Source organism: Barbus barbus, assembly GCF_936440315.1.
Source record: "Barbus barbus genome assembly, chromosome: 40".
In the NCBI taxonomy this organism is placed as follows: domain Eukaryota; kingdom Metazoa; phylum Chordata; class Actinopteri; order Cypriniformes; family Cyprinidae; genus Barbus; species Barbus barbus.
Genome location: NC_136718.1, coordinates 19,580,088 through 19,606,829, shown reverse-complemented (window position 1 = coordinate 19,606,829; position 26,742 = coordinate 19,580,088). Strand labels below are relative to the sequence as shown.

The 26,742-nt window shown below is 37.2% G+C and overlaps 2 protein-coding genes across 3 annotated transcripts; both read left to right on the top strand.

The window, feature by feature from the left end:
* The first annotated feature begins 573 nt into the window (after positions 1-573).
* tfcp2 (transcription factor CP2) lies at positions 574-15,686 on the top strand. Of its 2 annotated transcripts, XM_079400805.1 has the most exons (17): positions 574-864; positions 1,195-1,415; positions 2,205-2,356; positions 3,750-3,826; positions 4,060-4,165; positions 4,331-4,437; positions 4,839-4,991; positions 5,146-5,256; positions 5,653-5,741; positions 5,912-5,960; positions 7,541-7,582; positions 7,832-7,925; positions 8,184-8,274; positions 10,412-10,518; positions 10,915-11,057; positions 14,207-14,258; positions 14,366-15,686. In XM_079400805.1, exons 2-17 carry the CDS (start codon positions 1,294-1,296, stop codon positions 14,401-14,403), a joined length of 1,533 nt encoding a protein of 510 aa, XP_079256931.1. In that variant the 5' UTR covers positions 574-864; positions 1,195-1,293; the 3' UTR covers positions 14,404-15,686. The 2 variants fall into 2 exon arrangements, with proteins under 2 accessions (XP_079256931.1, XP_079256932.1); XM_079400806.1 differs by lacking the exon at positions 3,750-3,826 and having other exon boundaries at positions 611-864.
* Positions 15,687-16,298: 612 nt separating this feature from the next.
* On the top strand, positions 16,299-26,273 carry csrnp2 (cysteine-serine-rich nuclear protein 2). Its single transcript, XM_079401076.1, has 5 exons — positions 16,299-16,986; positions 21,026-21,195; positions 22,173-22,435; positions 22,522-22,818; positions 23,117-26,273. The coding sequence occupies exons 2-5, from the start codon at positions 21,039-21,041 to the stop codon at positions 23,972-23,974; spliced, it is 1,575 nt and encodes a 524-aa protein (XP_079257202.1). The 5' UTR covers positions 16,299-16,986; positions 21,026-21,038; the 3' UTR covers positions 23,975-26,273.
* The last annotated feature ends 469 nt before the right edge of the window (positions 26,274-26,742 follow it).

Below are 26,742 nucleotides of genomic sequence, written 5' to 3'. Positions count from 1 at the left end.
GTGAAGTCCATCTCAAATTCACACAGGGGTCCTGGCAGAGCAAATACAGGTTATAGTAATGACTATGAAGTGGCTTAATAATGTATCTTTAATTTGAATCTTCATCTATAGTTTTATAATTTAATAACATCATTTCCCTGATGAAAAAAAAAAATCTAATGGTTTCCACTACAAATACCATTACCAACATCACAAACCATCAACTATTAAGTATTAAAACCATTAAAAAATGGTTTCCTGGACCTGTAGTGTGTTTTGGGACATATTCTGTTGGGATTTAGCTACCAATAAAAGGCAGCCCACAGGGTCCATTGCAGTTTCCATTCAAATCAATACAAATCCTATTATAACCAGTAAAACCATTACAAATTCAGTTTTATTGTTTATTTATTGATAAACATATTTTTGTGTTATATTATTTGTTATTAAATTATTTTGTTAAAAGTTCAGTTTTATGGCATGCGTAGAAATATATTTTTTTAGCACTGCTGTTTCTGGCTGTTTGTTGTCATTTGTGGGAAAAAGGCAGTTCACCTCCACAGCGATTGGGGGCGCTAGTACTCTCGAGCCCTCAGTGTTCCAGCCGTTAGTGAGGAAGGCTACTGCGGATATTACAGAGTAGAAGAGATAAACAAACATGTAATATTACACGTTAGACATTTTTCAGTCAAAATCCATCCTGTCTTCATCCTAAAAAATTTATTTGAGTTTTTCGCAGCTTTGTCACTTTTTACAGCGACCGGTGAAAGAAATTAATCTTCTTTCGAGCAAAACGAAGTTGTGTTGCCAAAACAAGGACGATGGGTGGAAAAATGGCGTGAAACGATGAGCTTTACCGCATTCTTTATCTGACTGCTGTCAGAGGTAATTCACACTCTTATTATGCAATTTATGATAAAACAAACACTTTACTTTAAACTGTGATATCTGTTAAGTTTTTGCCCCCATTGATTTATGTAGCTAATGTAATAAATGTGTTTGTAATGTGTAGGTCTGGACATACTTCTGAATTTAAAGTCATTCTGAGGATTTGTGATGCAATTTTCTGTCTTTAACATCATATTTAATCTAGTAGTAATACTTAAGGGCTTTCTTAAATGGGAAAACTATAAACGTATTTTCCAGTTCACAATTAATATTGTATGTTACCATAAAAATATACACCTAATCCATGTTTTTCCCTCTGTTTCTTAGACAAGTGTCAGTGATCATCCCTAAACTCAAAGGGAGACTGGCAGGACTGTGATTCACTTGCTCATAAATTCACCTGAATTAGACTTCTAACGTCAAGTCATGGCTTGGGCTCTGAAACTACCTCTGGCCGATGAGGTGATTGAGTCTGGTCTGGTCCAGGACTTTGATGCCAGTCTGTCAGGGATCGGGCAAGAGCTTGGAGCTGGTGCTTACAGCATGAGGTCTGTTTGTGTACCAACTTATTCTCTTTTTTGGTTTAGGGATATTTAGGTCATTTCTGGTTATTGGTGTGTTCTGAGACCTGTGGTGCTTGATAAATGTCATCTTTTGTTGAATTATAGCTCTTCAAAGTACTGTATGTTAGGTTGATTTGCGTTTTTGCTTTATTGAGAAGTGTTGTTTAATGTTTTACATGCTTACTGTGTCTATGCCAACCTCTTCTGCTGGGCTGTTTAGAATGTCATGATGAATGTGTTTTGGCACATTTTGTGTCTGACCTTCCAGACAGGCACACTCTGTGTCTTGTATTCCCTTACATAACTATTGCGCAGAAAATGAACCATTCAGAAAAGAACAGGTCTGTTTGTGTCGATGTCATCATTTGTAGGCTACGATTATGATTATGACTACGGTATGTAGGGTTTCAAGTGGTTTTTAAACATGTTTTAATTTGAAGTTCTGCATGACATGATTGAAGCCTGCATCTAATATTTTGTTCTGCTAGTTTATAAAACAAAAATCTTTGATTTTAAGTAAAATGCATTCCCATGTTGACAGGCAGATAGAGTCACTCTGTCTAGCCTCATTAGTTAGTGTCCAGGTAACAAAATAGTTGTGTGTTATAAACCACGTTACAGTCCTGCTTTGCCATCTGTGATTATTTGTTCCCAGATGTTTTAGTAGTATTAGAAATGTGCCTTTTGAGCTTGTCTGAAATGCCCTGTATTGTAAATAAAAAATTATAAAATCTATAATTTTTCACTTTTTTTCTTTCTCTTGTTGTTTTGCAGTGATGTGCTAGCTCTACCCATCTTTAAACAGGAGGAGTCTAATTTACCTCCGGAAAGTGACAATAAGATTCTTCCCTTCCAGTATGTACTGTGTGCCGCCACCTCTCCTGCTGTCAAACTACACGATGAGACGCTCACCTACCTCAATCAAGGTCTGTTCAGCAACATTGGATGAAGAGCATTTGAACTTTCCATAGCTTTATATTAAATGTCAATATAAATCTATAAAAAAATGGTATTGAAACAATTTTTCAGGCATAAATTTCACAATTACAAAGAAATAGCAAGTTACGCATTGATTTACACATGAAATTTTGAAGTAGACAAAATGAAATGGTATTTTCTTGTAAAATGGGCTCCAATAATCTTTGTTTTATTTATAACTTTGAAAAATATTTTTTCACAGTAATACACAAGCATGCATTATTCATGTTAATAGTTTATTAAAACAAAATAATTATATATATATATATATATAGCCAAAAGTGTTGGGTCACTCCCTTCTAATGAACATGTTTGACTACTTTAGTAATTTCTATGAGTACAAATCTTAATGTTTAAGCATATAATGATATTCTAGGGAATTGTGTGCTTCTAATTTTATATCAACAGTTTGGACAGGACCCTTTTCTATTCTAACATGACAGTGCCTCTGTGTATAAGGCACGGTTCAATAAGACATGATTGATTCAGTCAGTGTGGAAGAACTTGACTGGTCTGCAGAAAGCCAAGTCCTGATCCCAGCTGAACACCTCTGGTGTGCCTTTAAATGCAGACCTTCAGCCAAAAACTCATCACCAAACACCAATGACTTATACATTTTAGACATGTCCAAATACAATTTTTAAATACATGAATTATGTTTCCATCTTTGTTGCCACAATTTTGTTTGTGCCTTTTTCTGTTCTAAAGAAGGGGGTGTCCCAACACTTTTGTCCTTATAGTGTCTATACAAGTCATTGGTGTTTGGTGATGAGTTTTTGGCTCAAGGTCTGTATATAAAGTCACACCAGAGGTGTTCAGCTGGGATCAGGACTTGGCTTTCTGCAGACCAGTCAAGTTCTTCCACACTGACTGAATCAACCATGCCTTTTTGAACCGTGCCTTATACACAGATGCACTGTCATGTTAGAATAGAAAATGGTCCTGTCCAAACTGTTGCTATAAAATTAGAAGCACACAATTCCCTAGAATATCATTATATGCTTAAACATTAAGATTTGTACTCATAGAAATGACTAAAGTAGTCAAACATGTTCATTAGAAGGGAGTGACCCAATACTTTTGGCAATATAGTGTATATCTTAACAGTGTCTGTCCAAATTCATGTGTATGGAAAAGACTGTTCTGTTTAAAATCGAACTACTTATTTGATTTGATACATTCCCATTGATGCATGATAGGTAAGAGCTTCCAAACATCCGTTATGATGGAATATTTATGTTCCGTACTTTTACAGAGGGAAGCATTATAAGAAACATAACAACAAACAGATGTAAAAATGTTTTTACTGGAATTGCTAAATTTTTCCACCATTGGCTGCAGGACAGTCTTATGAGATTAGAATGCTGGACAATCGGAAAATGGGGGAGCTTCCTGAGATCAATGGGAAAATGGTGAAGGTGAGGATTTGCTGGCTGTTCTTTCTCATCACCCATAAGTCATGCTTCCCATATACAGGATTATACGTGCATCAAGGCTGAATAACTTTAGCTGTTGAGAATCCTTTAAGTGTTTTGCTTAATCTTGCTCTTCCTCTTTTATATGTGAAGAGAGCTTGCTGAATCATATGTGCTGCTTCTGACTATCCGTGGTTTATCTCTACCGCTGTTTTTCTTGTGGTTACTCCCTGCAGAGTATCATCCGTGTCGTGTTTCACGATCGCCGCCTTCAGTACACTGAACACCAGCAGCTGGAGGGCTGGCGCTGGAACAGGCCAGGAGACAGAATCCTTGATTTAGGTAAATACTGTAACCCACTGCTAATACAAAGTGTAAAATAGGTAGTATAATAAGATGACTGTGAATAATTGGCACTTAAAGATACATTTGCTACCAATATGTCAGTGTTGTGGAAATTCAGGACTCTATCAGACATTAATAACATGCTTGCACTGAAATCCTCAGATATCCCGATGTCGGTAGGGGTGGTCGATCCCAGGGCAAACCCTACACAGCTCAACACTGTGGAGTTCCTCTGGGACCCCTCGAAAAGGACCTCTGTGTTTATTCAGGTATCATAGACTGCTTTTGCTGACCTCAAGAACAACTTTCCCATACACTGTGAGTGGAGCCTTAAAAATCCCAACATGAGGTTTCATATTTGTGTTTTTAATTTATCCACTGATACACACTCAATGTGCTTTGTCATTGACATTACGAAGGATTTTGACTGTGTTAAAGGGATAGTTTATCCAAAAATGAATATTATGTTAAAATGTACTCACTCTCATGATATTACAAACCTGTGTGACTTTTCTTTCTTTTTGTGGAACACCAAAGAAGATATTTTGAGGAATATTTCATCTGTCTAAAACAACTCTGGAATCCATTGACACAGACAGTTTTCAATTTTTTTTATTTATTTATTTTTAAATATCATTCACTGTTACTTATTATTGACCTCTTTGTTTAGGTCCATTGTATAAGCACAGAGTTCACCATGCGTAAGCATGGAGGAGAGAAGGGAGTGCCGTTCCGTATTCAAATCGACACTTTCAAGGAGAATGAGGCCGGGGAATACACTGAGCATCTGCACTCCGCCAGCTGCCAAGTCAAAGTTTTCAAGGTGTGCTGAGGCCTCTTCTGATTAACATTTACAATGTGACAATGCAAGTTTCAATGCGAGTACTGTTCATTAGTGCAGCATAATGTTTGTGCAATCTTGCAACTGAAACAAGATCTTAGGAAATTAGATAACACAAAACAAACCTTGTACTCAGCCTAAAGGTGCGGACAGAAAGCAGAAAACAGACAGAGAAAAAATGGAGAAACGAGCACCTCAGGAAAAGGAAAAATACCAGCCTTCATATGAAACCACCATTCTCACTGAGGTGTGTATCTGCTTCCTTGGAAAGCATGAGTTCATCATGAATAGTAAAAAAAAAAAAAAAGATTTCTTTCTAATATTATAGATTTTAATTTCATATTTTTATAATATTATAAAACATTTATACTTAATATTTATAACATTATTTTAATATTTGTATTTTTAAAAAATTGTTATTTAATATGTATTCATATTTAATATGATAATGTTCAGTTCTCTCTATTGCCTGGAAAGCATGGGTTTTATATCAATATTTATGTGAAATATTTAATTTGTCTGTTATTAGTTAGAGATTTTAATTTATTATTTTTATGTTTTATTTACATTTATTATAATATTATATTTTTTTCCCCCATTTGAATTTGTGTGTGATGATATTTGGTTTTTTGTATTTATCCAGTGCTCTCCGTGGCCTGAGGTTACATACGTCAACAATTCCCCATCACCAGGTTTCAACAGCTCCAACAACAGCTTTCCTGTGAGTGAAGGGTAAGAAACATTCATCAACATTGTCTGAGCTTTATAATGCTAAAGCTAAATAGAATATTGAATAGGAAAATAGAGCAATTGATCATATTTCGATTAAAGACTATGCAAACATTTGTCGTCTTTGGAATCACATTTACTTTCATCTAATGGCTTATGGTTTTGTCTTGCAGAAATGGTTCACCCAATCACCAGCCAGAGCCTGTGGTACAGTTAGCAGATGTGAGTGTGTCTGTGTTTATCTTCTCTCATATTTGAGATTTACTGCTCTCAGTAACATTCATTAAACGTTTCTAGTGGCATTCTAGGATCAGCATCACTCTGTCCATATATATACACGCATGAGATATGAAAGGCAAACTACTTCACACTAAGACATGGTCTTTGATAGATTCATTCCAGTGTTCTCTTGTGTGTTACAACATTTATGCATTCTGCATTTTATCATTTGAACAATGTATTATGTTTGTACAAGTGAATTTATCTGTGTTCCATTTGCATTTGTGTGGGATTTAGTTTATAACTGATCTTACTATCTGCTGAACTAGTTAAGTAGTTGAGCTGTACTGGAAATGGAATGGTCTAAAGCTACCCTTCAGTATAGTGTGTGTGTGTGTGTGTGTGTGTGAAGGCATGCTCCATGCTTCCATGTTCATTTTTAATGTTAGTAGAACTACAGTAGTTCATCAAAGACCCCTTGTTTCCATTCATATCATTGCAGCTGCTGTAAAAAGCTTTTTTGTTGCTTTTGCATGTTCATTAGCACATTTCAGTGTGTATGTTGCCCTTTGTAGCTTTTTTTTGTTAGAACTAATAGTTTATAATATAGCATAGGAATTGGGGTGGGCAATATGACCTAAATATTAGTTATTTCTACTGGAAATTCAACCCAAAAATGTTTATTTTATATTTGTTTAATATAATTCATTTTATTTTTATATATTTAAAACAGGTTATCTGCAGGTTGACACATTTCTGCTGTTACACAGTATATATCTATCATACTGCCCAGCCCTTATATAATAAAAAAACAAACATATACACCACTGTTCAAAAGTTTGGGCTAAGTTAGTTTTTTTTTTTTTCGTGAAGGAAATCAATACATTTATTCAACAAAGATGCCTTAAATTGATTGAAAGTGACTGTAAAGACATTTGTAATGTTACAAAGGATTTTTATTTCAAACAAATGATTTTCTGTTCTTCAAAGAATACAAAAAAATGTATATCAGTGATACTGAAGGCTGGAGTAATTGCTGCTGAAAATTCAGCTTTGCCATCACAGGATTGAATTACATTTTTAAAAATAATAATATAGAAAACAGCTATTTTAAATAGGAATATTGTGAAATATAATGTTTGTACTGTATTTTGAGCAAATAAATGAAGGCTTGGTGAGACTTTTTTCAAAAACTTAAAAAACAAATCTTACTGACCCCAAACTTTTGAAAATTAGTGTGTAGATACAGGGACCAAATTAGATGTGAAAAGCCTTAAATCAACTTTTACAGGCTAATCTACAACATCATTCAGTTTGGCACCTTTTCCTGTAACAAATCTATTTTGATTTCCTCATGCTTTTTATGATTATATGTTGATAGACTGATAGACATTTAACTCCAAACATTGTATTATTTTTGCATTAGTTTATATGCTGATGTTATGTGAGGTTTTAGCCCATTGTTTGTTTTTTTCATTTGTAACGTATAAGCCCCGTTAGTCACCACATGCTTCCTGATAACAAGATAATAATACTCGAGACAAATCTGAGATTTTAAAACTGAGAGACGTTCTGCCTTACAGTTATCGTGCCACCTACTTAGAAGAGACAGTGAAAGCAATCAGGTACATGAATTTATTTGCTAATTTGAATATGTTGAAATGTTTATTTGCCAAAGGTAACACTTGGTTGGTATGAAAAGGTTTTATTAAATTTGTTTATGAACTCAGTTCAACTCAGGCCGGACAGTTTAAGGAGGAGTGTCTGACTTCAGTACAGGGACTGTACAATGGAAAAACAGACTAATTATGATCAGTTTATGGTCAGTGTGCTAAGGCATATTTTGTCCTTTCTCTTTGCCCCCGAACGAACAGAATCTGTTGCCAACGGCAACGCCACAGGAAGCACAGCAGTGGCTCCATAGAAACCGTTTTTCACCATTCTGCCGTCTCTTCACAAACTTCTCGGGTAAAGGGACGATCAGGCTTACATAAATGTGTATCACATTCAGCTCTCACATCAGGCTTCTGCTCACTCAGCAACCATACAGTGCCCCACCATTCCTTACATCACTCTCATTGAGTTGACGCATGCTCTCCAATCTCATTCTCTTGTCATAATGTTTTTAGAAAAATCTAAAATACCTCTTGATTTCATATTACCTTTTAGAATAGTATGAAAAAAATCCAGGTGTAAGTGTGTTAACTGTCCTTTGATGTCACTCAGGGGCCGATATGCTAAAACTGACCCGAGAGGATGTCATCCAGATCTGTGGACCTGCTGATGGTATTCGGCTATTTAATGCACTCAAAGGACGGTAAGAGTCCGTTACAGCGATAACTAAAATGAAAACTATTAACATTAAATAAACATTAACTTGCATGAAAAATAAAAATCTATAGAAATATAAAAAAAAAAAAACTGAGAAAACACCCAAAATTACTAAGACTTTTAACTCAAATTAATTTAAAAATCAGAAATATAAAAATAAAAGCTACACTGCTCAAAAAAATTAAAGGAACACTTTGAAAACACATCAGATCTCAATGGGGAAAAATATCATGCTGGATATCTATACAGATATGGACTGGGCAATGTGTTAGGAACGAAAGGATGCCACATCGTTTGATGGAAATGAAAATTATCAACCTACAGAGGGCTGAATTCAAAGACACCCCGAAAATCAAAGTTAGTCCATAGCCAAATTGGCTAGTCCATTTTGCTGAAATTTCATTGCAGCAACTCAAAATGGTACTCAGTAGTTTATATGGCCCCCACGTACTTGTATGCCTGACAACGTCGGGGCATGCACCTAATGAGACGATGGATGGTGTCCTGGGGTATTTCCTCTCAGATCTGGACCAGGGCATCACTGAGCTCCTGGACAGTCTGACAGTCCTGGGGCAACCTGGTGGCGTCGGATGGAGTGAAATATAATGTCCTAGAGGTGTTCTAATGGATTTAGGTCAGGTGAGCGTGGAGGCCATTCAATGGTATCAATTCCTTCATAGTCCAGGAACTGCCTGCATACTCTCGCCACATGTGGCCAGGCATTGTCGTGCACCAGGAGGAACCCAGGACCCACTGCACTGGTGTAGGTTCCGACAATGGGTCCAAGGCTGTCTAGCCTGTAGAGGTCTGTGCGTCCCTCCATTTATATGCCTCCCCAGACCATCACTGACCCACCACCAAACCGGTTAGGCTGAATGATGTTACAGGCAGCATAACGTTCTCCACGGCTTCTCCAGACCCTTTCACATCTGTCACACGTGCTTGGAGTGAACCTGCTCTCATCTTTGAAAAGCACAGGGCACCAGTGGTGGCCCTGCCAATTCTGGTGTTCAATGGCAAATGCCAATCGAGCTCCACGGTGCCGGGAAGGCAGCACAGGGCCCACTAGAGGACATTGGGCCCTCAGGCCACCCTCATGAAGTCTGTTTCTGATTGTTTGGTCAAAGACATTCACACCAGTGGCCTGCTGGATGTCATTTTGTAGGGCTCTGGCAGTGCTCATCCTGTTCTTCCTTGTACAAAGGAGAAGATACTGGTCCTGCTGATGGGTTAAGGACCTTCTACGGCCCTGTCTAGCTCTCCTAGAGTAACTGCCTGTCTCCTGGAATCTCTTCCATGCTCTTGAGATTGTGCTGGGAGACACAGCAAACAAACCTTCTGGCAATGGCACGTATTGATGTGCCATCCTGGAGGAGTTGGACTCCCTACAACCTCTGTAGGGTCCAGATATCGCTTCATGCTACCAATAGTGACAGTGACCCTAGCCAAATACAAAACTAGTGAAAAACAGTCAGAAAAGATGAGTAGGGAAAAAAATGTCAGTGGCCTCCACCTGTAAAACCATTCCTGTTTTGGGGGACGTCTCATTGTTGCCCATCTAGTGCTCCTGTTGTTATTTCATTAACACCAAAGCAGCTGAAACTGATTAACAACCCCCTCTGCTACTTAACTGACCAGATCAATATCCCAGAATTTTAATTGACTTGATGCTATACTCTGATTAAAAAGTGTTCCTTTAATTTCTTTTCAGCAGTGTAGTTCAAAAATAAAAAAAATATATATTAGTATCTCAATGATACTAGAATAACACAAAATTAAATGTGTATATAAATATAACACACACAGACGTCTCTTATGCTCACTAAAGGCTTCATTTATTAGAGAAAAACGCAGTAAAAACTGTAATATTGTAAAATATTTTTACAATTTAAAATAACTGCTTTGTGTTGTAATACTTTTTAAATTATAATTTATTTCTGTGATATCAACGCTGAATTTTCAGCAGCCATTGCAAGTTATACTGCTTTATGTTTTCTGGAAACCGTGATTCATTACATTTTTGCTTTTAATAATATTCTTCTGTTCAGTATTTTCCTTTTTTTCTTGGCTGTTGATGTTTACATATGAACCAACATTTGTATTATGTGTATGTTTCTGTATAGGGTGGTCCGTCCAAGGCTGACCATCTATGTGTGCCAGGAGTCCCAACAGGCTCGTGAACAGCACCAGAAACATGAGAATGGAGACGGGTCTAGCAACGCTTTCTTTGGTGAGTTTGACATATATACATAATATATTAAGATCAAACGCGATTACATTTGTGCTCAAAGTATTTGTAGAAATGAAATGTTAGGCTGTGATATTATTAGGTAATAATTTTTTCCAGCAAAATAGAAAATCTTTTTAGAGGCAGTAATGCTTTTTTTCTTTAGAATAATTTGCACTTACGAATCATGAATCTTGTATAATAAGACCTAGGAGATGTGGTAAATGGGGTCAAATAATAAATATCAAGTCTGTACTGATTTCATGTTGTCAGGTGTTTTTTTTTTTTTTTTAATTTTCCAGATTTGTGACCCTTGTATCCTGCTATTATTTGAGTGTTTCCCTTTTTTCTGCAGTGGTTTGTTGGTTAAAGTCTCATGTTTCTTTGCCCCCATCTTAGTGTATCATGCTATCTATCTGGAGGAGTTAACAGCTGTGGAACTGACAGAAAAGTTGGCTCAGCTCTTCAGCATCTCTCCACGCCAGATCAGTCAGATCTTCAAGCAGGGACCCACTGGTATCCATGTGTTAGTCAGTGATGAGGTGAGGGCTTCCACAGGCTTTCTTTTTCTTCAATGCTTAGGCCAGAGTTTCCCCAAGTGGGGTTCGTAAAATCCTAGGGATTCGTAAGGTAACTGTAGGAGGTTTGTGTGTTGATGAGAAGCTAATGATTAAATGGAATGTAAAATTAAAATAAATTAGGCTATGCAATTAATGAAAATAAAATGGAAATCACAATATAGCTTAGCGCAATTATCAAATTAAAGGCTATGATTTAAATAAGCAGTCTTTTGTGCAGCGCGCACCTTGTTGTAGGTTTTGGAAACCCAGTGTGCCCTTGGTTCACTTAATTTATAATTTGCATAATTTCCAACATTTCTGTAGCTAGACGTTCACAGAATTCCACCAGTATTGCCCAAAATAAATTTAAGGTTTGAAATGTTAAAAGCTTCAAGAGTTTGAATGTTTGATAGGGAAGTAGTAAGGGATAGTTTACTCATTAATGAAATTCTGTCGTCATTTACTCATCCTAAAGTTGTTCCAAACCTGTTTGAGTTTCTTTTTTCTGTTGAACATAAAGAAGATATTTTGAAGAATATGGGTAAGCAAACAGTTGATGACTTTCATAGTATAGAGAAAAAAATACCATGGAAGTTAGTGGGGACCAACAGCTGTTGAAATTCATTCAGGTTTGGAACAACTTGAGGATGAGTAAATGGCAACAGAATTAATTTTTTTGGTGATCTATCCATTTAAGACGTAGTATTGGTAACTTGTAGTGTAAAATAATTGTATAATTATCAAATATTTTTGTTATTTTACAGTACAACTGTACTTTATAACAGTAATATATTGCTGTCTTTACTTTAATAATTAGTTCAAACTAATAATAAGAAGAAAGACTCTGAAAAAGGTCTTAGCTGATTTCAGCAGTAGCAGTTAAGAGATATTTACATATGAGATTAAATCATATTACTGTTAAAATGGCCATACATGAGAAAATACTTGCATTGTAGTTTTTTTGGCCAAGTTGTGCAGCCCTATTTATGAGTAAATTTTTTGAAATATTTTTTCTTCAAGTAAATGTTTTACATACAAGTAGTTTGGCTGACAAAAAAAACTTTAGGAACCCCAATGTACTTAACTTGTATTTGTTTAGATTTCCTTGCACCAACCTGTGCTCTCTATAAAAACATTTCCTTCACTTTACAAGTGTGGCAACGATCACTTTACTGTTGAAATTTGCTTACTTGAACGTTGAAATTCATCCTCTAGCAAACCCATTTGTTAAAGTTGTCCCTTTGGGCTCTGTCCCTAGAAGGCAGTAGTTTATTCAAGGACACAATGAGGCATGATTGTAATCCCAGGATTGTGACCCTCCATTTTCCTGTGCAACGTTAACCCTATTGCTGCCTAATAGAAGGCAATCATAAAGCTATTTTCACACGGTTTCGAATGTTTGGTCTGAAGATGCATTGCAAGAGATGTGAGCCACTCGCTGAAGGCCATTTCTGCAGAGCTTGCAGAATTTGCTGCTGTGCTTGCAGTGCATCGCTCATCATCAATCCATCATCGATAGCAGTTCATTTTCACAAATAAGAGCAGATTGCTTTCACACCAATTGAACACCATACTGGAGTCCACATGGACTCTGTGCAACCGAGTTTGCAACCCCAAATGCATTGAGGTTTGTGTCTAAAGCTCAAGTGTGGAAAATAAGAGAGAGCACTTGATTTTATCAATTAGTAATAGAACTTAGTCAGGATAGACCGCATATTGAATTTAACGTGGATGAAAACAAGGCTTTGAGGGATAGATCTACACTCTTTACAATGGCAGGCACTCTATAAAGGTCCTAGTTCTCACAATTTTTGCCAACTCACAGTTTTGAAAACTGTTTTATAGAGTTTTTGTCTACTGAAAGTTATTTTTCATAAAGATGTTTCATCAGCAGAACAATTTTGTTAAACAACAGTACAATCCATTTAACACACAATACTTATGTTCCTCACAGTTTAATTTTCATTCCTCTCAAAAATTTAATACGATGCTATTTAATTAAATATCGATTAGATTTAAGAAATAGGCATTACATACCAGAATTGAGCATGATATTTGGATAATAGGGTTGGAAAATAAAAAGGCTTGGTGTTAAAAATTAAAACCTTTTCAAAGGCAGATAATGTTATTACATGCACAATAAAGGCCTTTTACACTGAGCGCAATGCAAAAAAAGCAAGGCGAATCGCGGCGAATGGTGCTTTCACACAGAGTTCGAAAAAGTTGATTGCCTTCTCCTGCTATTTCATGCCTGCACGCTAGGTGGTGCCGACCAACAATGCATTTTTCTTCAGATATGCATCTCGTCCGCTGTTCAACAGCATTAAATTAAGATAAATAAAGATTGGTTCTACATCAGAAACACGAGTACATCTTGGAAGTACAATTAAGCTACACTTGAAAAATGAATGTGATTTATTTGTTTTTTATTTTATAATATGCAGACACGCACTCTCTACTCAGTGGAGAATTAATAGAAATGATAATCTATATAAAGAACATGTGAGAATAAATCTGTTCTCGGATATCAATGATAACAAGAACTCCTCATCCACTCTCTTCTCTCTTGGAATACTCTTTTCTTTTCTTTTTCTGTGTTTGTTTACACTGGTTTTCACAACAGCGCCAGCACTCTTACTCTTTTGTGCAACAGCAGCTGCTCTGGGCATGTGATATAAGCTCAAATCTTATTGGACGGCCCGTTTTGTTGCAGACCAAAGTGGGAAAAATCAACACACAGGATGAAAAAAACCCCCCAAAATCCTTGCATTTTTGAGCCACGAATGATCGCGCCTGGTGTAACTAGCCCCATAGGGTTCTATTGTTTTTATTCAAAAGCATTGTCGCGCCAAACTTTCGTATTCAGTGTGAAAAGGCCTTAAGACCAGGAACGTGTATTAGGAAAATAAAGTAAGACTTTAGCCATACTTCGCACACATTCACTTTTTGAGTTCAAAATCCAAGTAACAGCCAATAAATAGAAACAAGTCCCCAACCTACATTTTTTGAGTTCAATAATCCAAAGTATGTCTCGAAACTGAGATCTGATGCTACTTCTGTTTTATCACGACTTTAAGTAATATCTCTTATTCTTTATTTTTCTAACTTAATCTTTCTTCTCATTCGAACAGATGATTCAGAACTTTCAAGATGAGATGTGTTTTGTCCTGGACACAATGAAAGGTATGAGCAAGCCAGTTTTTTTGAAGTATTGACAAGTTCAACCCACATGTCTTTGTTTCTAGGTAACCACTGTTTTATAACTTGCACTCTTTCGATTGAATTTACAGCTGAAACAAATGATGGCTATCACATCATTTTGAAGTGAAAACAAAGGATGAGGGGGAGTGAACAGGCCCCTTATGTTTTTCTTAAGATTCAACCCACAGCCCCTTCCCTGCACACTTCCTGGACCTTACTGAAGATCGCTTGGCTTGGAATAATAATGGAGACGATCATGGGAAAGGAAAAAAGGCACCTGACCCATTTTGAAACCTTTACTATTTTATTCATGGAGGGTGTGCTGCCTTTTTCCACCACTTTCCATTTACACTCGCAAAACAAATCACAGAATTTCTATTGTACTGACTTTCTTTGCATCGATTTGCTTTACCAGAATATTTTTTTTATATAATTTACTATGGCCTTACCGGCTCAAACAGAGAGAATTGGCTGGCATTAAATACAGTATTATTTGGTGTTGTCTGCCTGATTGTCGCCCCTTGAGTATTTTAGCTGCATATGCTAGAGTCCCATGTGAAGTGCAGTCCACATGCCTCAATGAATACATGCTTTATAAACAACTTAAGTAGAAGGATATGTCACAGAGATCCATGGTAGGCCCAGAGATTATGAAATTGCCTCTGTTCATGATGAACATTATCGTCCGTTCTCTCACCTATGAGGAAAAAGTAGGCAGTCCCGTTCTTATAATGTCCCCCTCACTCTTAGCAGTTGACGTGATCACAGATGTTGTGAGGGACAGAATGAATGAAATTTGCTCTATACTGCCACTATTATCAAGTTCAGTTTTTTTGGCAGGTTCACAGCGAGCAGTGTGACTAACGCATTGCTTTGCGAATCATTTATGTTTTGTATAAGTTAATTGTTGATTTCTTAAGCCTTGTGCATGCAACTATGACTGTTTGGCATGATATTAGGTTCTGCAGCTTGGATCCCTGATGATTTTTCAGGTGTTGCTGTAAATGCACGTTATTTACAGGCAGGAGATGAATGGCAGCAGTGGGCATTATATATGTGCATCTCTTTATTTTATTTTTTTAACATTGTGCTTAAAACATCTCCCCCCTTTCATTTTCATCGTTGCATATACTAGAATAGTTTTTACAAATGTCAGACTTACCAGAGCACTATTTTATGGTATAAAAGAGAGATCATGTTTTACTTTCTTTTTGTTTTTTTTTGGATATGACCACTGATGTTATATTCTTTCAGGTTGGGTAAAGGGGAAAAACCTTTCACTGTGTGAGAAATGGTGGCCGTGGTTAGTGCTAGACGCAGACTAGACCAAGATGGTAAAGACGTGAGGTATTGTCTGTTGTGACCCTTTACCTTGTCATTGCAATGATTAAAATGACTTACCTTGAAATGAGCTGTTTTGTTTTATGTTGTATTAACTTTTTTACTCATACAACCCTATATCTACAACCATTTTAAGAACTTTGTGGGCATTTATGGCGTGAAAATGCTTCGAAACGAATTTGAATTTCACAAAAATGTATCTGGGTAGCATTTCACCTTATAACATTTCAGAACTATATTTTGCATAAAGGAAATGAAAAGCATTTTTAAGATTTTTAATCAGTATTTTTTCATTATTATTATGACAAAATAATAATGAATAATTTAATTCTTAAATCTTTGTGAAATTTACCCACCTATATTTTTATATTCGTAATTAATTTTTCATTGGTAGTCTCTCGCTAGTACAGTTTAAAATCAACCCCATTTAGTTTCCATGGAAACCGAGCTGTCAAAAAAAAAAAACAAAGACTACAAATAGGGCCAGCTAGCCTAGTGTATATGTCACAGATGGGACGTTTGTTTGAGGAACAGTTGCTATTTATTGCTTCACACGCCTTGATCCCAAATATAACCGCGCTGAGAAACAATATCCGTTTTCCTGTCGAGGAAGAAAACGCAGCTCCCAATGCTAACAATAGGCTCTTTAAAACTACATTTCCCGGCAGCCTCTACGCCGGCACTTCGATGACGTCACAATAAGTATATATGTGTCCCGTGCGGCATTCCTTCCTCTATTGTTACATTGTAACAAACCGGGGCAGAAGAGAGGCCCATAGGGTCCTCGGGCCGACGAATACTACACAAAATTTTTGTTTTTGTCTTTCCTTCGGGGTGGAAATATAACGTTGCGATTTGTCTAAACATAGCGCAGAACACAACCACCTATTCGGAGGGAAAAAAAACCCCGAAGGATCGGCTCTATTTGTTCTTTTTGAATGCAGGCATTTTAAAGGATCACCTAAAGATTTTATCTGCACTTATTGGATGCATCTGCGCCGGGATTTGTCATTTTCAATCAATAAGGTCCTTGTCTGCCTTCGTCTGCCCCGTTTTAATTTTTACAGAGCTTGACTGCAACGTTGAATGCTCGTATAGCCCCATTGGTAGTCTATGTCAAGACTAATATTCATTGTTTACGATGCTTTAATGTTCGGACATCACTATATCTTCGTGAATAAACTGCAATTTCTTATTGGTCTGGCCATTTCGATGGGCTGAAGTCGCTTTTGTCTGTCATCTTGTAACCTTGTGGAAGTCTAAAGCTGAAATAGGTTCAAAATCCCCAAAGAAAAGAACCATCCAAATAAAGGAAGCGCGAATCGAGCGACAGCTTCGCCGGTTTAAAGGCTCTCTATTTCTGCCCAAGGTAAGCTAATGAGAAAGGTTTTGTGTTTCACTTCTGCCTGTCTTTCCCATGCAGCTCAGCCTACGAGGAAAAACGGGTTGATCATTGGACCGGTTGCAACACAGCATGCCATTTTCTGCTCTGTCATAAGACAAGACAGGGGGTCTGTGTTTTCCAGTAAAGAATATAAAATCATAGGACAGACCATATGTGATGTGTCATCCCAATCATATTGGGTCACATTGTGGCAAGCCTTTTTAAAATTTAGGCATATTCCTTTAAACTAACTAGTGTCTAATTGTTTCACTAGCACTTATTTTACTAGTAGTGTTTCATTACACTCTTTTTCACTGCTACTAGCCATTAATCCAGTGCTGGTGAAATATGTGGTTCGGTGTTGACTATTTATTTACCCGTGACTAGTATTTTACTAGATTTGTTGCTTGTACTTATTCATTAGGTATTTTGTTATTAGTATCTGCACTAGATTTACTAGTACATATTTGCTAGTTTGAGACACTTTCACCTATACCTACACCTATACAAGTGACATTTATTTCACTAGTCACAATAGATTTTTGGGTAATGTCTAGTCAAAATGGCAAGTATTATTAAGATACAACTAGTAACAATTGGAATACATGCTACATCTCTAATAAATAATATCCATTGCATGAAGTACCTAATTATTTGAATAGTTACTACTATAAATACCATATTACAATACAGTAAAATTAATGAATACAAATGACTGTTCAAATTCCATTAAAACACTAAACTATAGATTACTGTAGAAATAACTGACAAATATTTGCTTCTTCACTATTATTTATTAAACAAGTACTATTATTCTAAAATGATATACTAGCTAGTTTATAGGATTAAATGATACCATGGCAGATGCAGTCATGTTTTATAATAGTGTCCTTACTGTATGTACCTGTTTTGTAGATGTACATTTTTGCTAAAATAATTATTTAACATGGACTATATAGTGCAAAGTGTGATGTCATACTGTAATAAATCTTCCACTTTCTGTATCGCTAGACCTCTTTAAATTCCCAGCTGCTGGTTGTGGATGGAAGTGGTGCATGGATGCATCTAAAGAATGGGAATAATGTTCGCATTTTAAGAAACTGCAACGTCACCTACGCAGAGTTCGTCGATGCTGGAAATGAAAGACGTCGTTTATGTGTCATTTGTCTCAGATGGGCTATTTCAGTGCAGACCAGTCAAACAGGCTGATGTGTAGTCAGTACTGTAAGGTGATTATTCACACTTTCTGTCCACATCAAATAGGCCATAGGATGTGTGTCAGGGTATCTGCAAACATATTTCAAATTTGCAGTTGCATCCCTGTTTTTAAATGACCTGTGTTGCATTCAGAAACTACTCCTTCAGTTTCTGGCATCATATGCCAATGCTATCGAAGATGGATTTTCTTTTCTGCTATTTTTATAAAGATGGAGCATCTCTGGATCCTGTATGGCATAGAAATTAATACCACTTATCTTCTTGCTGACATCTTTGGGATATGCAAACATGCTACTATCCTACGTATACCTCTGCATGATGTTCGTCTCGCACTTATTTAATGTGCATTGAGTTACATTTGCTGTTTGAGGCCCATATCTAGTCCTGCCAGTTTTGCACGATAAAAGGGTGAAAAAGTGCTTTTAAAAGCCTCTTACCATTTGCCAACAATCATAACTCACAAATCAAGGACTAATGACCTATTTACATGTTTTTAAAATTGATCTTACCCAGGATTAGTGCCAGGAAATTGCATATCCGACTAGTTTTAGTACTTGACGTATGATATAGCATCTATAAAATAAGTCTCAGTTTGCAAAATGAATGCTTTTAAAATGAAGATTATTAGATTATTATGTCCGGTCATGATGATACCATCTTGCTCAGCTGTTTTGTTACCATTTATTTAGGTTTTATATACATGAAATCTTCTTAAACACCTCAACCATTTTGGGTTGGAATGAGATCCGTTACCTTACAAACCTTTGCTGTGTAGGTTTGGTAGGATTGCAAAGCTTTCTGTTGTCACTAATTGTATTGCTTTACCATATGCATGTGTATATATATATGTGTATATGTGTATATATATATGTGTATATGTGTATATATATATATATATATATATATATATATATATATATATATATATATATATATATATATATATATATATATATATATATATGTGTTAGAACGTATGCTTTTAAGACACTATGAGTGTACCTGATGGTGTCCAATAGTAGTGACGTGCTCTAAGTTTGGCTCTGAGGAGAAATTTTGGCACGCTTCACTGAACGCACAGTAATTGGCAGACGTACTGCATTATTTGCTTGCAGCTTCTTGTACATCACCACATAATTTCTGTGCATTTTACTGCATCACCACGGTAGCATTAATTATAAAAGGAACACATGAAAGTGAGGTCGGTTTCACAGCAAGCAAAAATGGACTCGTTTCTTAGCATTTCTTGTTTCTATGGATACGTTTCATTCAAGAGGAGCACACTGTGTGTCAGACACTGATGCGTAAAGCAGCGTATACTCAATCTCATCTCATTTCAACATCCTGTTATTTTTCGCAGTTGTTTTTGATGTTTCAAGGTCGTAACGCATTCTTTGCTGGCGATAGGTGATTGGCATGTATGTGTCTTGAATTTGAGGCTACCTGCCCTGATTATTGAATGAATGATTATAAAAATGAATCGATAAGTCATTCATATACTCAAATTGAGTTAGGCTACTGCTATTTGCTTAGCATTCATTATCAGAGTTCATAAAACTAATCCAGTTTTTATGGATTTCACAAATCTGTGGGATTAAATCCATTATGCTTTGAGTTTAATTGTCAGCCATAATTCATAAGCCATCTTTTTTCTCCTTCACATGGAAAAAGCCGACATTTCCTCAAAGCCACCGCCAAACTGTTCTCATTCAACCCAGCAAAAAGCCACTGACTGTTTAAAAATAGTGTTTAATCATGAAGAAAATCAGGCATGGAGCCGCTCAAAGCAGTCGTATTACACCGCTCCCTCAGGCTAAGGAGGTGGTCTGATCAAACGTCCCGACTCGGCCTTGTGTGACCTCTCTGGTTTGACCGAACTGGTCTCGTCATCAGCCTGCAAAGGGCTTGTTGTTTGTAAGGTTTCAACGGGGGTGAAAGAGACCCCAAACGTGGATGCAGTGTTTCCAAGTCTATTGCTTTAAACCAGTTACCATGGTGATGTTTGCAGGCTTCATGATTTTTAAGTAGGACTTTCATGCTGGATGGAGAAAGTGAATGTCAAGGATTAGGCAGTAAAATAGGTGATATTGCATAAGCCTCATGATGTGGCCTTTTTTGTTGCATTTTTGTGTTACATTTGGTCACTTTGACCTTCAGAATTAGGTATTTTCAGCACTGCAGCTGTTGATTAATCTGTTACTGGCCAGGTTTCACATTGTTTTTCCTCTTAAGTGTTATATGTTTTTAATTTATTTAATTTAATAAAACTTGAAATCTTGTAACTTAACACTAATTGAGGAATTACGGTTTTGTTTTTTATTAATATTAATGTCAAAACTCTATCTATCTATCTATCTATCTATCTATCTATCTATCTATCTATCTATCTATCTATCTATCTATCTATCTATCTATCTATCTATCTATCTATCTATCTATCTATCTATCTATCTATCTATCTAATATTTCTATCTATTGGCAATAAAGATATGCACCATATTGATTCACAAAAATTTTTGGAGTCCGAAAATGTACACTGTTCATTGTCAGTAGATTTTGGAATAAGCTTTAGGTTTGTTTTAACAAAAGTACAATTGTTTTTTTTTTTTGTATCCATCCAGTATTTTTGATTGTGTTATATAACTTGTATGAGAAAGTGTATTCAAAAGCATTTCTTAAGTAAAATGCTGCTCTTGGACAGATACATATCCTACTTGCCATGTACACTCTTGTCATGATTGTTCATATTTAAATTTTGCCAGTCAGTCTGTTGGACAAAGCATGTACCTATCTGTAATGCCTCCAGACGCAGTGTTTCCATGGAGACAGTGTCATCTCGTGGCCTGAAGCGCAGATTCGAGGAGGTGGACAGCGGCTCGCAGTGTTCCACACCCAAAGATTCGGATGATGACATCTCTAGCAGTGACAGCGCTGATAGCTGCGACAGTCTCAATGCTCCCTCCAGCTCTCTCACACGTAAGAACACATCATAAGTTAGTCTTTTAATTTCACTATTCTATCAACTTCCTGAAGTCTATTAAGGTGCTCAAATAATTTCCCTGTGTTTTGTTTTGTTCCTAGCCCCTGAGCTAATTCCACATATAACATTTGCACTACTGCAGCAGTTGAAAATCAGAACATTTCAGTGTTAAGTGTGACAGCTGTTGTATTTACTTTGTTTTACACATAGGTACACATTTAGACATTTCCCTTTCAGAAATATACGATGAAGGCAGTCTGTGGACCATGCTAACCTTATTAGTCAGTTCTGCAATCAAGTTGGCCATTTTATTTTGTTTGTAAGAGCCACATGATGTTTCTGGTGCAACATTGCTTTTAAACAATCAGATTTTAGGAGTAGATTTAAGGTTAGGGTTAGTATTATAGCTATAGAAAACTACATTCTTATCAATTAATTATTTCCCACAGATGCCAGTGATAGGTTATGGATAGGGGACACTTAATTTCTAGCGATTATCTTCAATTTGATTTCACAGATACTATTTAAACTAAACTGAGCTAGACAATGACATCTCTAAATTCAATAATGAAATGCCTTAACTGAAAATTGAGTGTATAATCTTATTTTTATACACTACTGACACTCTATCCTCCAATTTGATACTGTTAAGTGCTTTGACACAATCTGTATTGTTAAAAGCGCTATATATATAAATAAAGGTGACATAGGGCTCGTATATTAAGTTTAAGTTTTTAGTTTTTTCTTTATAGAAATGTTGTTCAAAGACCAACAAAGGATGTTGTTTCAGGAACATGTCCTACTTGGGCATTGTGGCTAATGGAGCAAACCTTGAGATAAAAAAAACTCTTTTGGGATAAATTGAGACTTGGTTTGAACCACAGTATTGTCATTTAAGGAGGCGTAGATTGAGTACTAAAGCAATAGACCAAAACATTATTATTTACGGTGCCTCTTTATCTTGTTTCTGCAGCCCCCTCCATTCTTAGAAGACACAAAGCATCTTTAGGTCGTAAGCAAGTACGCTTTGACGCAGTGACAGTCTATTACTTCTCTAGAAGGCAGGGCTTCACCAGTGTGCCCAGTCAGGGTGGCAGCTCCCTGGGCATGGCGCGCCATCACTGTGCTATACGACATTACACCCTTGGCGAGTTTGCACGAGAACAAGAGAGCAGCCACAAGCATGTGCTGCGTCAACACCTACGGCAAGAAAAGCTCAATGCTCGCAAGTTAAAGGTTAGTTGTGTGTCATGGATTCTGCTTTGCAGTAGGGTAGCCATTTTGTTTTGATTTTAAGATCTCTTTTACCTGACTTTTCCCAGCTGACACGGAATGGAACTGTGGATTGTCCCGAAGCAGAGTTGCTTACCCTGGATGACATATCCGATGAGGATCTGGATGTTGAGAGTGTAGAAGTGGACGATTGCTTCTTCTTGCAGCCTCTTCCGACCAAGAGGCGTCGGGCACTACTGAGGGCCTCGGGTATTGCCCGCATAGATGCCAGAGAAAAGACTGAGCTGCGTGCCATACGTGTGTCCCGGGAGGAGTGCGGTTGTGACTGCCGCTTCTACTGTGACCCTCGGCACTGTGGCTGCAGCCAAGCTGGAATTAAGTGCCAGGTAGGGCACATGGTATTCTTAAAAGTCAGACTTAAGATGAGTCCAGTTGGCCCAGGGGTATCCCATCCTGCTCCTGAAGGGCCACCTTCCTGCAGAGTTTAGCTCCAGCAGACCTGCCTGGAAGTTTCTTGTAATCCTAAGGACCTTGGGAGTTGCTAGTTCAGGTGTGTTTAATTAGGATTGGAGCTAAACTATGCTGGAAGGTGGTGCTCCAGAAGCAGGATAAGACACCCTTGAATTGGCCTATTAGGCTATTCAAATAAAATACATGCTCTTTCCCTTTTACCTTGTTCTAAAGGTGGATCGGATGTCCTTCCCATGTGGCTGCACCCGTGACGGTTGTGGTAATACAGCTGGTCGCATTGAGTTCAACCCTCTTCGTGTGCGTACCCACTATCTTCACACGATCATGAAACTTGACCTGGAAAAGAGAACCCTGTTGGGTGTAAGGTCTGGAGAGGATTGTGGGGAAGAGACAGAGTTAGTCTCTTCTCCATCTCTGTCTCTTTCTCCCTTGGACTCGGATGTGGAGGTGGAAAGCCAAAGTGTTCAGGAGCTGCAAGAGGAGCAATGTGACAGCCTGGAGCGTGAAAACGAAACAGCCGTGCTTCACCTACAGAGTGCGGAGGAACGGGAAAGGAGACTGGAACAAGAAGAGCAGCAGGTTGAGGAGGCGCAGACCACTGACCCGACCCTTTGCCTCCTGCAGGATGCCCTCACCAGCCAGGCCGGAATGGAGGGCATGGAAGGTGTTGAGGGAGTCCTTCTAGAAGGGCCTTTTCCTGAAGGTGCCACCCTGCTGTGTATTACAGAGAACCATGCGGATGAACAGACCGAGCAGAGGCTGCTCAAAGACCCTGCTTCTGTCCTCTATTATCAGGTAGGTCATGTAGAGACAGCAGCCTTTGAGACGCTTCCTGCACAAGTAGAGGAGGTGGTGAGCGAAGGTGGGGATCCAGATATGGAGAGCGATCGGCAAAAACAAGAAACCTGCGGGCAGGATTCGGCCAAGAGCTTGTCTGTCGAAGTACCTCCACCTCTCAAGGATGGGGACGAAGAACAACTTTGTCCAGAACAGGCCTCAAATGACGGGGAATGCCTCGAGACATGCCTGGCACTGGATGAAAAGGTAGTACAACTTCCTCCAGAAGTGTAGAGCCCATCACCTCTGCAGATGTTTTGCACAAATTAGTCGTTAAATTCAAAGAAAGCCTACTCCACACAGTGCGATGTTACAAGACTGCATAATGTTATTAAATGTTAAAGAAACAAGTCACCTTCATGGGTTTGTATCCAATTTAGCTGGAGATAAGCATGTACTGTGTTTGAAGTAGGTTGTCCGTGGTAAAATAAGTTATTAAAAATAAAAACATTGAATAATTTATTTAAAAAAAAAGAAACAAGAAAAGCAGAGATCCTGATCTGACAACAAGTGTTTGTTTTTCCAGTATGGTATAAGTTTATTACTTGATACTAGTGGGAAAAAGTGGCCTTTATGTCGAGGAGCAAGCATTTTCAGGATTATCCAGCGCTTTGTATGGTCTTTCCAGTTTGTAGACTTTCCGATACTGCACCCCAACAACTATTGGCACTGTCAGGAGGGTATATACTAACACTATGTTCATGTCTTGTCAGAATTACCACAATTATGAGATGACAAATCTTAGCAGTTCATATACGCAGTTTATATGATAATGCTCATAACGTCAAAATGTATCCACGCACAGCTTTGTTACTTATTGCAAAAAAAAAAGAAGGCCTTGAATGGTTTCTAATACTCAGAATCCTGTAATTATGGTAATTCTTTCATGGCGTGAATGCAACATTAGTAATGCATATGGCTAATGCTAACGCTAAGAAAAGGGGCTGCTAATTTTAGAAGAGGGTGTTGTTTGTAGCATCCTTCCTGTGAATAGATCCAACAATCCTGGAAATACTTGGTTTTGATGTACTGTAAAAGTGTTTTGCTAAGAGCTAGCATGAAGATGAGTGAAAAAGCTGCTTGTTCTCTGTATGCACGTTGAAATCTTGATTCGTTTGAACTTGCTGAGAGGGAATCAGGAGGATGAATGAATGTGCAAGCCATTGGCACAGCAGTTCTTTACTGATTTATCGTAGTCTTGACCTGACACCGTTTGAAGCTGTAGCCTATACCGTCCCAGATCGTGGACGTTTATTTATTTACCACCGCTTTGTATTGTTAGGGCGAGGACAATGTGTGTGAATATGGTCATCTACAATCATTTAGGGTTTTTTTTTTTTTTTTTTGGGTGTGTTTTAATTTTTCAGGAGTGAATGAGATCATACACATTTATTGCACATCAAGCCTTTAAAGATTACAAAAGATATTTTATGGGTGAATCTCATGAAAACACATCCAGGTCACATTTCAAAAGAAAAAAAATAGCATTTTTTAGTATTAGTATATATTTTTACAATTTTACCACCATCAAAGGTGTGTTCTTAACATATTTTGTGAGATTGACCTGTATAAGTTCAACCTTTAAATCCAGTACTTCAAATCCAAGGTGATCTTATACGTCATGTTGGCCTTTATATACTGACAAGGAGATTAAATATTGTAATTTTGATTTACACATTGGCCTTTTTAATTTAACTCACTAGGTCACTGTTTTAACCAGTCCTGATATTTAAGCAACACCTAATTTTTTACGTCCAAACCCTCATTTACACCTTGTGAAGACCATCTTTCTTGCCTTTGTATCCTTACTGTTCTTCCTTGTTACATTTTCATAGTCCATCCCTCTCTCATCCCTCGTTTTAGAATATGTTCATGAACATTTAACTTAGATGCTTTGTTAAAGCTGTTTTATTTCACTTCTGTTTAACATTAAAAACTAAGTAATAATTTGAATGGTTACATGAAAAAAAAATGTCTTCAAATAGTATGAGTTCTGTGATGTTGCTAAATTATTTAAATGTAAGGAACCCAAGAAATTCGTCATTTTGCAGTATGTGTGTGTGTGTGCATGTTTATGTGGTTTATGAGGACACAAATTTGTATAATGACATGGGTATGACAGAGGTATTACAATATGAAGGTGGTTTATGAGGACACTGCCTATGTCCCCGTAATTCAAAAGGCTTAAAAAACATACTAAATGGTGTTTTTTTGAAAATCTAAAACTGCACAAAGTCTCCTGTGAGGGCTAAGTTTAGGTGTAGGGTTGGTGTAGGGCAATAGCACACACAGTTTGTTCAGTATAAAAACCATTACGCCTATGGAGAGTCCCCATAAACCACAAAAACCAACGTGTGTGTGTGTGTGTGTGTGTGTATGTGTGAATGTTTGCACGTGTGCCAGAAAGATTCATGCTGATTTGTCAGATGAACCAATGTTTGTGACTGCAGTATGGATCATCATATTTCAAAAGGTGCTCTTATTTTAGTTTTTACATATTCAAATTAACACTATATGTAGAGTCTATGTAGAGAAAGAAAAAAGAAATGTTAAAAATCCACAGTTGGTTGTAAATGCAAATGTTGCTGTTATCTCTCTGCTTCCAAGTTTTCTCACCCTTACAACACCCTTTAGTCTTGAGTAAAGGAGATGCTTCATTATGTGATTACATTAGCTAAAATGGAGCATGTGAGGCTAATCATGAATTTGTTAGCATGGTTGCGCACCCTCATATGGCTTAGCATTGTAAAGCTCCAAGAATTAAGTTTGATTATGACCTAATCTGCAATAATTAAGTGTTTTGCAAATGACCAATCAAACAAGAAGGATTTTGTTTTGTTTTATACTGTTACTGTTTATAAAGTGTTTTTTTCTTACTTTATTTTTTGCCTCATTGTATGTTAGCATGTCTCAGTTTACTGAATGATCTTGATGTATTGGTTACGTGTGTTTGGTCTTTTTTTGTGTTGAACACGTGGAAGAATATGCCACCTCCACACATT

Excerpts from the sequence above, each read along its gene's own strand:
- tfcp2 (XM_079400805.1), top strand. The coding sequence starts at position 1,294 with ATGGCTTGGGCTCTGAAACTACCTCTGGCCGATGAGGTGATTGAGTCT. Across the intron at positions 1,416-2,204 it reads GCTGGTGCTTACAGCATGAG|TGATGTGCTAGCTCTACCCA; the intron begins GTCTGTTTGTGT and ends GTTGTTTTGCAG. Across the intron at positions 4,992-5,145 it reads GCCAAGTCAAAGTTTTCAAG|CCTAAAGGTGCGGACAGAAA; the intron begins GTGTGCTGAGGC and ends CCTTGTACTCAG.
- csrnp2 (XM_079401076.1), top strand. The coding sequence starts at position 21,039 with ATGGAGACAGTGTCATCTCGTGGCCTGAAGCGCAGATTCGAGGAGGTG. Across the intron at positions 21,196-22,172 it reads TCCCTCCAGCTCTCTCACAC|CCCCCTCCATTCTTAGAAGA; the intron begins GTAAGAACACAT and ends TTGTTTCTGCAG. Across the intron at positions 22,436-22,521 it reads TCAATGCTCGCAAGTTAAAG|CTGACACGGAATGGAACTGT; the intron begins GTTAGTTGTGTG and ends GACTTTTCCCAG.